The sequence below is a fragment of the Phascolarctos cinereus genome, unplaced genomic scaffold (genome assembly GCF_003287225.1).
Source record: "Phascolarctos cinereus isolate Bilbo 61053 unplaced genomic scaffold, phaCin_HiC Scaffold_7;HRSCAF=346, whole genome shotgun sequence".
Classification (NCBI taxonomy): domain Eukaryota; kingdom Metazoa; phylum Chordata; class Mammalia; order Diprotodontia; family Phascolarctidae; genus Phascolarctos; species Phascolarctos cinereus.
This window is the reverse complement of record NW_027556180.1, coordinates 147,318,228-147,332,595: the sequence shown is the minus strand read 5'-3', so window position 1 is coordinate 147,332,595 and position 14,368 is coordinate 147,318,228. Positions and strand designations below refer to the sequence as shown.

Below are 14,368 nucleotides of genomic sequence, written 5' to 3'. Positions count from 1 at the left end.
CCATTTATCAACTGGGGAATGACTTATATTCTTATAAGTTTGACTGAGTTCTCTATATATTTTAGAAACGAGGCCTTCATCAGAGACACTGCCTGTAAGAAGTTTCGCAGATTTCTGCTTCACTTCTAATCTTAGTTGCATTGGCTTCGTTTGTGCAAAAACTTTTCAATTTAATGTAATCAAAATTATCTGTTTTGCATTTCATAATGCTTTCTATCTCTTGTTTGGTCATAAATTCTTCCATTCTCCATAAATCTGACAAGTAAACTATTCTTTGCTCTCCTAGTTTGTTTATAGTATCAGCCTTTATCAGCCTTTATATTTAAATCCTGTATCTATTTTGACTTCATCTTGGCATAGGGTGTAAGATGTTGGTCTATGACTAGCTTCTGCCATATCATTTTCCAGTTTTCCGAGCAGTTTTTGTTAAATATTGAGTTCTTATCCCAGAAGTTGGAGTCTTTGGGTTTATCAAATAGTAGATTACTATAAGCACTGCCTACTACTCTTTAAATTTGTATTTGTAGCTCTCTCACCATTTCTCCCCCCCTCCCCATTTCATTAAGGCTAGTTCCTTTAATATTCCTTATGTAGACCATGTTAATTCCTACCTATGTGGTGTTCTTTAATCTCTTCCTCTCCTTGACCTATCCATGTCCTAGAAGGCTCAGTTCAAGTCCCATCTCAATGATGCAACTTCTCTCCGCTATGTTAGCTTATAGGAGTCTTTCTCTTCTCTTATCTCCTATTATATTAGGTTTCACACCATGCCATTTAGACTCAATCACATGCCTCTTTGCCTCATTCTTCAATCATTTCATGTTCCATGGGTGTTATTCATGCCTCCTCAGCTAGAATGTTAAGGCATTTGAGTGGCAGTCTTTATAGCACCAATACAGTCTTAAGAATTCATTAGTCAGTTAATTCACATTGATTGGTTGGCACTTTTGGAGTTTGAGAGTATCCCTAGCCTGTTTTAACCTTCAGATTTTACATAGGAATCCATTCTTCTGACATGGAAGCGGAGATAGATGCATGGTATGTAACCAGTACATTTTGGAAAGAAGGAGGACGTTCATTTTCCCCATTGTGCTCTTTAGTGTTACTAGATCACTGAACCCCATAGGCTCTTCTTCAGAAAAGAAGCGATTTGTGTTTGGAGTGGGATTCTGTTTTCTAATGTCCTTCCTTAACTGGGGTTCCAGGTGTTCTAGCTATATGCCTGGAAACTAAATGCCCAGTGGCCAGTTTTCATTATCATCCAAAATAGAAATAGTAAAATACTGCTTTGTTTTTCCAAATTTAACTTTTAATTATAAATCTTTCAGAATTATGAGCATTAATAATGTACATATACTTTAAAATTATTTTCTTTTTATAGCAATTGTTGGAGATACAGAAGTCCAATATGCAGATAAAATCAAATATAGGTACATTAAAAGATGCTCAGGAGTCTAAGGAAGAAAGACCTCAGTATCCACAGGATTTCCAAAATGTGATGCAGCTTCTTGATAATCAGGTAGGTATTTTGTGCAAGGCTTTCTCAGTACGTGGGCAGATCCATGTTTTTCTTGATACAGCAAGAATCAGAAGATCTGAGTTTAAATCCTTTCTCAGATACCGTGAGCTCTCAGGCCATTGAGACCTTGGGCAAATCATTTACTACCCCTCCTGAGCTTCAGTTTTTTCATCTGCAAAATGATGGAATTGGACTAGATAACCCATAAAGTCCCTTTCAGTTCTATGACTCATCATCCTCTATGGTCACAGATCATAGTTCACCTGTCCTTTCTCATCCCCTATAATTAGTGTCCATCTTCTTTCATCTTCTGCAAAGGTATGTAAAATTAGGCAGATTGTAGAGTGATACTTACTGGTGGATGTTTATATTATTCTGTGTTGTTTTTTTTTTAATTGCCACAATTTGTAGATTCAGTATCCTTCCATCATTTTCAACTAGTTAACTAATTTTTTGGAGTCTTGTTCTTTAATATATGCAAAATTTATGGTAGATGTTTAGTAATAATTATTATATAAGTTAATTTAGAGAAATCTTAGTTGAAATTACTAAAAGATCAAACAAACTTTTTTTCTACAAGAAGTTTGTTTTTATTGTTTGATGTAGCCTGGATATACAGTTGACAAAAATTATAGAATTTTGCAGTTGAAGAGATCTCAGTCATCACCTAACTTGGCTCCTGGGAAAATTGAGACTCCCAAGAGATTAAATGACTTGAGTGGTTGGTTAGTGGCTTATCTGTGAAAACAGCACCCCCCCCCCATATGTATATGTGTATGCACACACACGAGTGCTAGACAGGGCTCTGTGAGGTGTGAAATTAAAACATGTTTTACCAATAAAAAGTTGCACAATATGTGTGTGTGTGTGTGTGTGTACACATGTATGTATACACATATGTGTATATATATAAAATTCATAGGCTGGAAACAGTTTTCTGACTTTGGCAGGTCTAACAATTTCTTAGCTTAAAATGAATTAATCCGAAAGAACATTTTTTTCCTACATACGCAGAAAGACTTATTAGCTGTCATAAACTAAATGATCATTTCATTAGTCCTGCTTTTAAAAAACAGAGGTGGCACCAAAGTGTGTAAAGCACTAGGTTAGGAGTCAGGAAGACCTGAATTCAAATGTGGCCTAAGACATTTTCTAGCTATGTGACCCCGGGCAGGTCACCTAACCTCTGCCTCAGTTTCCTACTCCATAAAATAGAAAAAGTAGCACCTGCCTTATAGGGTTGTTGATGGATTGTTGATGAACAAATGAAATAATATATTATTAAGGTGCTTTGCAAACCTCAAAGTCATATATAAATGCTAGCAATTATTATTCTAATTCCTGTTAACAGTAAGAGTTACTCTAATTTTCCAGATAATATTTTCCCGGTGGAACCCTCCCTAATTACAAAAAAGAACAATTAAGCAAAATATATACATTCACCATGCCTGAAAGCCTATGCCTTACTCCTTGCCTGTAGTAAGCCACCTCTTTACTGAGAGGACAAAAGAAAGTTTCATCATGGTCCCCATCAATTGCATTGATCTGAGTATTGTTGTCTTTCAGAGTTTTTTTCCTTTACATTTTTGTAGTCATTGTGTAGAAAGTGTGTCCCCAAAAGTCTTAGTACAGTTTTCATTGTACTGTGTCTTTTGGGATCCCCTGTATTCTTCTCTTGGCTCTGCTTATTAAATGACTTCATCCCGTTTATTACTGTTAACTTCCTTTTAAACTTTATTAGGAAGTCTTTTGTTCAGCCTTCACTCTGAAATGGATTGCTGGTATTTTGGAGCAGGGAATCCCAGTCAGTTCTTATATTTTGTCATTTCTAGCAGTTCTTAAGAAAACTACCATGACCAATTTATATTAAACCTCTTTTAATGTTTCATGAATGCATTGTTTCTAATAGTATATAGCTAAAAATTATTATCCTTGTCCCATTACAATTTTGAACTTTTCTATATCTTAAATTATAATTGTATAAATTGTATTTTTCACCAGATTCATTTGAAATGAAAAAGTCTAAGTCTAAATGAAAAAAATTCCCATTTTTATTTTTTAAAACTAATTTATTCTTATCCACTCTATGTATTTTCTTTCCTAAAAAGAAAACTAAAAATGTTATTTTATAATACGGAAAAAAATAATATAAATGATATATTAAGGGCATTAAATGGCATTGACCTAACTAAACATAAAATGTGGATTTTCTTTAGGAAATGGTCATTGTACAGCTAATGTAGGATTTGTGGAACTCATGTTACCTGATCTCAACTGGGGCTTCACCTTCCCCATATTAACTGTTCCAAACCTCTCTGCTTAATATCTTCCCAAACTCCATCCCCACTCCTCCCTCTCTCAGTACTTCTGTTATCTAGGATGTTTATTTCAACCTTATCATACCTTAACTCATATTAATTATGCTGAGAAGAGCTAAACATGTTACGTCTTCCCTAGTAGAATATTGCTCCTTGAGGGAAGGGACTGCATAATATTTAGTATGTGTATCACCTATTCTGAGCATAGTGCTTGAATATAGCAGATACTTAATAAAAGTTTGTTGAATGAATTATAGTCAAGTCAAATCAGAAGGCATGAAGTGCCTACTATGTGCTGGTTGTTATGCTAAGCACGGGGCAGGGTGGGGGGAGAGGAAATGAGTAAAGTACCTAATAGGTGCCAGGCAGTGCGGGTGGGCACTTTACAAATATTATCTCATTTGATCCTCAGCATAACCCTGTGAGTTAGGTGTTATAATAATAATAGCTAACATTTATAGAGCACTTAATATGTTATAATTATTGTTACATTTAATCTTCTCAACAACCCTGGGAGGTAGGCACCATTTTTATCCCCATTTTAAAGATGAGGAAACTGAGAAAGACAAAAGATAAAAGTGATTTGCCTAGGGTCACATAGCTAGTTAAGTATCTGAGGTCAGACTTGGACTCAAGTCCAGTGCTTTATTTCCAATGCACCACCTAGTGGCCTGGAGAAACAAAGAAAGGCAAAAAAGACCCTGTTCTCATGGAGCTCACAGTGTCATGGGAAAGACAACATGCAAAAAACTCCATAGCAGGGGTGGGGAACCCATGGCCTCAAGGCCACGTATGGCTTATATACATATGTATAGACCCCTGCTCTCTACAAACAAGATATATAGAGGATAAACTGAAGACAGTCTCATAGGGAAGGCACTAGGATTAAAGAAGACTGAGAAATTAGAAGGGCATATCACAGGATAAAGTCTTACCAGATAACACTATTCTCTGAATTGGAATAAAGTTATTTACCAGTGTTCTCAATTATGTAATGGGTAGCTATATGTATACCTTTGAAGTAAGGAGATGGACTAGATAACCTTGGAGTTTCAGTCTCAACTCTATGATAGGTAGAATCTATGACAAGCGGATGTATTTTTTGTTTTATCATACATGCTTCAGGCAAAATTAACACGTAATTTGATTTCATAGGCATCTAGAAAACCTTGCATTGTGAATGTTTTTGTATTTTTTTTAAAGGCAGATGCAGTATTACAGCCTTAATGTTCTTTAATTGTCTTGCAGGAAAGTAAGTGGACTTCTAGAGTTCAAGCCCTTCATCAAGAACACAAAAAAGAAAAGAGCCGGGTAAGATTACAAAACAGATCACTTCCAGGCAAAACCCAACATGATTCATTTTATATTTATTCACCAGACGCTTAGAGGGCTGAGTTGGCTTATACCCACTCATGAGTATTACATTTTCAATATGAGCATTTACACCTTGGGAATTGGCAAACATTATAAATCAGGGCTTGAGTTATTGGCTTGTTGATTATCTGGATTTAAGAAAGTGACAGAGAAAATGTTAATGGAGATTAGATGCAAAAGTGTGTGGTTGCATAAGTTTGGCAGGGGGAGCCATTAGTTAAACATGAACTGTCACATCCCTGCTTATTAAAGTGCCTGCTGTGTACATGTTATTCTTAAAGCAGATTGATAGCACTTGTTACTTTTTATCTGTCTATTGGTATTTTACCTATCTATTGTTGAATGAATGATGGGGCTGTAAAAATTGATTAGGTGTCCTTAAAACTCTGAACTAATTGGGGAAAATACTAGTGTATACTCTGTTGTTATTTTATTAATTAAAAAGGGTTAAACAAATGTATTTTTCAAAATTATTTATTTGAGCCTATTCTGTGATGATGGGAAAAGTCCTTGTGATTGGGGGGGGTGGCACAGTAGAGAAAAGGAAGGGTGATAAGCCTTTAAATAGTGCCTACAAAATATGTCAGACACCATGTTAATCACTTTACAAAGATTGTCTCACTTGATCCTTATGACCCTGAAGCCTCGTATTTGGAGTTAGAATATCTGACTATATCATCTTACCACATATATGACCTGGGGCAAGTCACTGCCCCTTTCTGGGCCTTAGTTTTATCATCTCTAAAATTAGGTGATTGGGGTTGATAACCTTTGGAGTTCTTTAAAGTTCTGAAGCAGCTAAGTGGCAGTTAGTATCTGGTGGAATTGAGGACTGGTCCTGGAATCAGGAAGATATGAGTTCAAATCTAGCCCCAGATACTTAACTAGCTGTGTTATTTAACTTCTGTTTGGCTCAGTTTCCTCATCTTAAAATGGGGATCATAATAAACCACCTCCCAGGTTTGCTGTGAGGATCAAATAAAATAATATTTGTCAAGTGCTTAGCACAGTGTCTGGCACATAGGAGGTGCTTAATAAATGTTTCCTTCCATCTCTATAGTTTACAGTTTTAGCTTAAGAAAGAAAAGGTAGTCCTATGTAGAAATTCCCACCAAACTATAATTAGTGTGTGTTGTTATTAATGGCTTAAGTTTACCTTTCTGTATGGATACCAAAGTTTTTGGTTCTTACAGTCTATGTATTGCCCAGAAAACTTGAGGTCTTTTTAGCTGCACAGTAAGAAGATAACCTATTACCACTGCTATGTCTTTAGATGCTTAATAAACAGTACTTAATGATGAAAAATTTTTAAATAGAGGGCATTACATCTCCCTCTGCCACTTATAGATTGTGTGACCTTGGGCAAATCAATTAGCTTCTAAGTCTCAATTACCTCTTCTGTAAAATAATTCATACTTCCATGACCTACCTTTTGGGATTGTTGTGAGGAAGACACTTTGTAAATCAGTAAAATGCCATATGAATATGAGTTATTATTATTAAGGCCCCACAAGACTTGATAGTCTGTCATCTTCTGAGAGAGGCAGCAACATTATGCGTTGGGAGGAGCACTGAACTGGGTGGAAGTCAGGTGTCCGTGTTCTGGCCGTGCCTCTAACGTGATGTGTCCCTGTGAGTAAGTCCCTGTCTGCACTCTAGACTTGTCTTTCCTCACTTATAAAATGAGGTGACTGCACTAGATGATCTGAAATTCTATGAAACAAAAGTAATTTTCTTTTGTCCGTACTTAACATAAAGCTTGGGTGACTGTTTAAAAAACTCCTTCTGCACTTTGCTGTTTCTCAATACTCAATGTAACCACGTTAAATAAATAATATAAACTTTTTTTCCCACGGCCAAAAGACCTCCTCCAGTAACGTCGTATTGAATAATTTTCGTTGTTTAAAAAATTATAGGTGTATTTGATGACTCTAACTCTGCATGCCTTTGTTTTGTTATTGTCAGTATTCATTTTGTAGTGCATCAGCATTCACTGGCCTCCCATTGTGGATGCCCGCCACAATACTAAGCATTGGTGATAGAGTAAATAATACAAAGGAAGTAGTTTCTCTCTAGATTCAGAGCTGGAATGGAACCGTAGCTCATTATTTTATAGAAGAGAAAACTGAGAATGAGAGAGGGTAAGTGACTTGAGGTAGGATTTGAACTCAGGACTTCATGTCTCCAAGTCTACTCTGACTTTAAGAGAACCTTTGATCAAATGGGAAAATAAGCAAGAACCATGTGCTTCTCACTGCTTTACTTTAAATAACTTAGTATTATCTGCCAAGATGGGTGGGGAAAAAATGAGACTTCAGTTGTCTTCTGATCAATTAACTTCCTTTCATATTCCTACCTTCATCTGTGTTCCTTCCCAGGATCCAGTAGGTTAATTTAGAACAGTATTTTTAAAAAAAAATATTCCTTTACTGTATGACTTGATTAATCCACTAGATGGCATAGTGGATAGAACACTGAACTTGGGAGTCAGGAATATCTGGGATAAAATTTGGCCTCAGATACCTACTAGCTTTGTGACCCTTGGTAAGTTACTTAAATTCTGTCTGCCTCAGTTTCCTCATCTGTAAAACGAGAATAATAATAGCACCTACCTCCCAGGGTTGTTGTGAGGATCAAATAAGACAGTAATTGCAAAACTCAATACGATGCCTGGCACATAGTAAATGCTATATAAATGTTAGCTGCTATTATTATTATAATTTGATGATGATGATGATGATGATGATGATTACTTTGCAGGGTTGTTGTGAGGATAAAATGAGATAATATTTGTAAAGTGCTTTGCTAACCTTAAAGTGCCATATAAATTCTAGCTGTTATTATTACAACTACTACTACTACTACTACTACTATTACTACTACTACCAGCATTACTACTACTACTACTACTACTACTACTACTACCACCACCACTACCTCTACTTCTACTACTTCTTCACAAAGGTTCTGTATGGATTAATTATCAATTGTTGAAGATTTTGAAATTTTGAAATTCTCATTATCAGAGACTGGAGGAAAGGAGAATCTCGTGTAGGATAATGTCAAGGGGTTTTGAGATTAAATGACGGTGAGAAGAGAGAGTTGGCCTCAGATAACCTCATCTTTCTCCATAAAGATCCATAGAGATCAGATCCTCCTGTGAGGGGGGGGGAAAGGAGAATTGTGAGAGGTTTGATTGTTAGAAGAAAAGATTTGGGGCCACTTCTCTGGGTAGTGAGATATGGAATCGATTGTGGAAGAATAAATGTATTGCCTTGAGTTAGATAATAGAAATTTGTAAGTTTTCCAGTCCATACAGTTGTGGAATTCTTCCATCTCCATCTATGAATAAAACCAGGAGACCATGAATAGTAGGAGAATCCAGGGCTGGGATTTGGAAAGGTGTGAGTGAAAATAGGCAAGAAATCAAAGGGTTTCAGAGAAGAGGACAGTGAAGAGGTGAACAAGTTGAGATTGAGAGGAGAGGAAAGTGAAATCAAGGTAGGAGTGAACCACCTGAAAAAAGGCCTGAGGGGTGGAAGGATTCAAGGTCCAGGTGAGGGCAAAGAATAGGTTTGGGGAGAGGTGAAGCATAGACAGATGGAATGCTAGGAAATCATGGTCAGACCAAGGAATTTCAAGGTTTTTGGTCAGTAGAGTGGATAATGGTGAGCTCTAAGGACCACATCATCTACCAAGTCAAATACAAAAGTCCCCTTCATAACCTGGCTTCGACCTGCCTTTCTGATCTTACTATACTTGACTCCTCCTGTCTGCTCAGCCTGTGACCCATGCATACTGGCCTTCTGCTGTTCCCCACATATGACAGCCCTTCTCCCATGACGATTCATTTCTATGCTTTTTTTAATAGGCTGTCCCTTCTGCCTGGAATGCTCTCTCTCTCTCTCTCTCTCTCTTCCCCTCCACCTTTCAGAATCCCAAGTTTCCTTCAAAGCTTAGCTCAAACTCCGCCCCCTACATAAAATAAGAGATGGTATTTCCTGATCACCCCAAATTCTTGTGCTTTTCCCTTTACCAATTAAGTTTGTGTTATTTTATGCTTGCTTACATGTGTGCATTTCATTTCATTCAGTCAGTCGGCATTTATTAAGCACTTACTATGTGCCAGGCACTGTGCTAAGTGCTGGGAATACAAAGAAGGGGCAAAAACAACCGCTGCCCTCAAGGAGCTTACAATCTAATGGGGGGAGATAACATGCAAGATAGATAGATTAGATAGACAGATAGATAGATAGATAGTTACACACACACAAAGATAAATAGGAAATAACTAAAAGAAGGAAGGCATTCGAATTAATAAGCGTTAAGGAAGGCTTCCTGCAGAAGGTAGGATTTTAGTTGGGGCTTAAAGAAAGCTAGGGAGATCAATAGGCAGATGAGAAAAAGGAGAGCATTCTAGTTCTGGGGGACAAGCCAGAGAAAATGCTCTGGACTTGAGAAATGGAATGTCTAGTTCATGGAACAGCCAGGACGCCAGTGTCACAAAGAGTACATTTAGCAGTGAATATAGGGCTGCCCTGGAGGCAAAAAGAGTCAGGTGTAGGTTCTCCCATTGGCCACATGCCAGTGGTGTGACTATGGGTGAATCAGTTAACCTCATAATGTTCTAGGCTACTCCCTAGGCCTATAAGTAATATATGAGCTTTCTAACTTATGTTAAAAATCATAGCTCCAGGCCCCCTCCATACCCAAAAAAGGCGCTCTAAAATAGGCAACTGATGACACAGTTGATGTTTTCTTATTTGTTTTTAAATTCTCATTTTAAGTCTCATTAAAACTGCTATGTTGAAGCTAGTGTTCAGAATTTACAGTGGTCATTTGGCTGGAATGGAATGTATAGGGCTATTCTCACCTTTTTGTAGCAGGGGGCCCTGGTTGAATAGGAGGAGATGTTAGACAAATAGGTGAATAAAAAGGATTTGGAGAGAGGGGAAGCTAAACCAGTCATATCCTGGAAATTAAAAGATGAACCTTCCCAGAGTACGATGAGGATGTTGGTATGCTCTCCATATTTGAAATGTGGGGTTTTTTTTCAGACCACTAGGCTACGCTGTTTCCTTGTCTTCTAGCTTTGATCAGTTAGAAGCTGCTTACTTTTTCCTTCATAACTCTTAAACCCTACTTCAGGAGGTATATTCACTCAAGTTGGTAATCTCAGTGCTTAGGACTTAGCCATTAATTATTCCACATGGATGATGCCTGCTCTTCCCATAAGGCACATATTGTATTTCTTTGTTTTGGAGAACTTGGCTTTGCCAACTTTTCAGTGCTCTACCCAGATTCTTTGGCAGTGTCCTTTTGGAATAATTATAGTTGCAATATAAGTGGAGTCAAATAGTCATTATTGCTTATAGGCATTCACCTGTACTTTAGACATGTCAGAAGACTAGCATTTAGGAGATAAATTGATTCCAGGACATTATTACCTCATGCTCTTTAACTATACTATAGTTTTTGATACTAAATCATCACTTGCTCCTGAACACATTTTCTAATCTTGGCTAATATTTGTCTGATTTGTCTCATGCCTCCTCGGTTCCAATGGTGTCCTTTTTTGTCAACAGCTTTTTGTTATTTGTAAGTTGCCTGAGCTTTCTTGCAAGTCTTTTTGTTTGATGCCATACTATTTAAACAATTTTAATGTTTAATTAAAAATTAACAATTGAACATCAACACAACCAGTGAAACTTGCTTAATAATTATTATAATTAAATTAATTCACTTCAATGCATTTTAAACCAAACCTCATTTTAATGCAGAAAAGTATTATAGCATATTTTCAGGCACTGAATTTTGATGAAAATTCTTTGTCCATGCATTCTAATTCACATTTTCTCCTATATAATTGTAGCAAGTGCATACTCTGTTCTTTTGGTTTGGTTCTTTTCTCTTTGATGTTGTATACTTTTTCTTATATTTCTAAACTGGTCAGTGTTATCCTTCTACTCTTATGATTTTCGCTATGAAAATGACATACATAGCTCTTTGCTGCTGAATTTTCCTCTTTGCTTTGTTTCATGTAGCACCCTGTGTACAAAATCTATTTAAAGGTATTTCATGTTGCCAGCCCAAATTAAGCCTCATAGAGACAGTTTCTCCTTTCTGTACCTACTTTTGTATATAGTTTCCTGTCATAGTAGCTAATGGCATTTCTGTTCAATTTCATTTTCAGTTCATTTCAAAAAGCATTTATTGAGCTGTTCACTTAGTTTTTCCTTGAACATCCTGATAGTTCTGCAACATTTCCTCAGTCTTCCCATCATTATTATTATTTTTTTAATGACTGAGGCTCCGCTACTGATTGTCATTGGAAACTTTGACTTAATCCATCTCCAACCCAGGATAGTTCAGCCTTCCTTAAGCAACCTGGTGGTGACCCCCAGCCCCTCACTCCTGGGGACTCATCGTATTAATGCCAGACTGAGTGTGGCTGAAGAGCATAGCCCACTGCAGCTCAGAACTCGCCGGCTCAAGAGCTCCACCAGCCTCGCCCCTTGGCCTCAGGGATTCCAGGTGTGCTACCACACCCAAGTGCCCATTATTCCTAATCCTTGAAGCTGTAAATAGCCTTAGTCTAGGCCAGGGGATCAACAGCTTCCTAAGAAACAAGTGCCACTTGCGGTTGGGTGGTGAGGAGGGGATAATGAAATTCCAATAACAGGCCTTAGGCATAAGATAGAAGAAACAGGGAAGGGCGGAGGAAGACAAAACTCAAATATTTCTATGACACCAATAGTCCTGTTGCACTTAAAATGAAATAGAACCTTAGAGTTCAAAAGAACCTTAGATGTCAACTGATTCAGCCTCTCATGGGTAAATTCCACCTCTCTACAACTTGACTCACAGATTGCTAGACTATACCTAAATATTTCTGGGGCAGCTCTAAATGTTGGAAAACAGTAAAATTCTTTGTGTCGAGGTAAAATCTGTCAGTCTTTTCACCACCCCGTCTTTTACTCCAGTCCCCAGTCCCCACTCTCACGGTGTTCTCTATCTTCTGGAGCAGCACAAAAATAAGTCCACTCTCTGTTTCACATGAAAGCCCACATTTTTTTTTTGTGCCATAGCCCCTTCTGGCAATCTGGTGAAGCCACATACCCTCCTCAAAAATGCTTTTAAATGCATTAAACAAAATACAAAGATTACAAAGGGAAAAATTGAAATACAGTTATTACAGTTTTTTGAAAAGAGGTAGCTAATTGGTACGGTGGATGGTGGCGTCAGGAAGACCTAAATTCAAATGCAACCTCAGACACTTAATAGCTTTGTGACCCTGGACAGGTCATTTAACTTCTCTTTGCTTCAGTCTCCTCCACTGTAAAATGGAACTAATAATAACATTAACCTTGTAGGGTTGTTGTGAGGATTAATTGAGATGATATTTGTAAAGTGCTTAACACAGTGCTGGTACGTAGTAGACATTATATAAATACTTATTCCCTTCCCTTCTCCCTTCTTTTAATGTATCCATGGGACAGCAGTCTGTAGAGCCAGCTTAAAGAACCCCTGCCTTAAGGTATTTGAAGGTCATAATCATGCCCTTCATTTTACTTCATGTGATATGATTTCCAAATCCCTTAGCATCCTGGTTGCCCTTCTCTGGACGCTCTCTGGTTTGTCAATGTTCCTTTTATGTGGTGCACAGACATGCATCTGATAATATAGATGTGGTCTGACTAGAACAAGAGTACAGTGAGCCCCATTTATTTGTTGTCTTATTTGATCTGGACACTCTTGTAACTTAATGTTGATTTTTTTTTTATTCTTGAAGGGATTTTTTAAAAGAATAAAATGGTAAAGCCTGCTTTAAAAAAAAAAAAAGCTCAGTTGAGCCTGTGTGGAGCTCACCATCAGCTGAGCTTGATAGGAATAGTAGAGGTTTTTGTTCATTCTATATAGAAAAGCTTTTATTCTCCTAGAGAAATGCTTAAGATTTCCAGTTACCTGATTTCCTATTGAAGCCCAGAGCTACTCTGTAATACCAAATCATATTTAGGGAAATTTTAGGTTTCTGCCACTTGATTGCAGAAAAGCAGAGCATGCTTGAAATTGTTCTGTCCCTGATTTAGGCCCTGTTAGTCTCATCTGGATTTTTGTAGCCAGACGAAACCTTCCTTCAACCCCCTATTCCCCCTCATTGTATCCAACCAGTTTCCTCAAAGTCTATACCAAAATTACCCTTGCTCTAAATGCCATTTTAGGCCATCTGTGGTTCTAGAACAGGAGTTCTTAATCTAGGATCTGTGAACTTTGATGGGAAAAGAATTATATCTTTATTTTAACCAACCTGTAATTGAAATTTAACATTTCCTTCAATTATTAAAAAAATCCCAAGAAGGGGTCTATAGGCTTTGCCTAATAGGTCCATCATAATAGTAATACTAATAATACTAATACTAATAATAATAATAATAATAATAATAATAATATGTTTAAAACCCCTGGTCTAAAATGATACCTTCTCCCATTTTTCTGTTGGATATGGACCAGACAGGTAATTTCATATTGCTGATCAATATTGTCTTGGCAACTTATGTTCTTAGAAAGTTACTTAGAGCACCGAGAATTTAAGTAACTTTGCTAGGATCACATCAACATTTTATTCAGTTTATTGGTACACCAGAGTGATGTGACTGTTGAATGGCATGTTTAACAGATAAAGTTAAAATATTTTGCATGAGACATAAAATCGTGTGTTTTACCTAATTTTTGTAGCTCCTGTCACATATAGAGAAACTTCGAACATCTATGATAGAAGATCTGAATGCAAGTAATGTTTTTTATAAGAAAAGGCTAGAGGAACTAGGACAGCGACTCCAAGAACAGAATGAGTTAATTATTACTCAGAAGCAGCAGGTATGTTTGGTTTGGGTTTTTTTGGGATGTGAATTATCTGGGTACATGTACAAGCACAATATCTTCCATAAAGTAGGCACTATGGTATGGAAGTATACATGCCAGTTACATATGTATGAACACCCTATATTTCTTTTAGAATATTTGTACACTGGAAGGTGATGAATCCTTGCTTAAAATCCTACCCTATTGTTTCATCTAGGCATGGAAGTGACCCAAATTCTTCAAGGCTATTTAAATATATCACAAGCTTTGGCAGGGCCTTACAGAAGTTTGGGTT

The 14,368-nt window shown here is 37.1% G+C and overlaps 1 protein-coding gene across 3 annotated transcripts in view; it reads left to right on the top strand.

Annotated features, from left to right (window-relative positions):
- DZIP1 (DAZ interacting zinc finger protein 1) overlaps positions 1 to 14,368 on the top strand; it is an 87,094-nt gene that overhangs the window by 32,359 nt on the left and 40,367 nt on the right. For all 3 annotated transcript variants that reach the window (XM_020965807.2, XM_020965806.2, XM_020965808.2), the window contains exons 6-8: positions 1,382 to 1,519; positions 5,086 to 5,148; positions 13,948 to 14,088. In XM_020965807.2, coding sequence (XP_020821466.1) covers positions 1,382 to 1,519; positions 5,086 to 5,148; positions 13,948 to 14,088 — 342 coding nt within the window. The remainder of the gene's footprint in view (positions 1 to 1,381; positions 1,520 to 5,085; positions 5,149 to 13,947; positions 14,089 to 14,368) is intronic.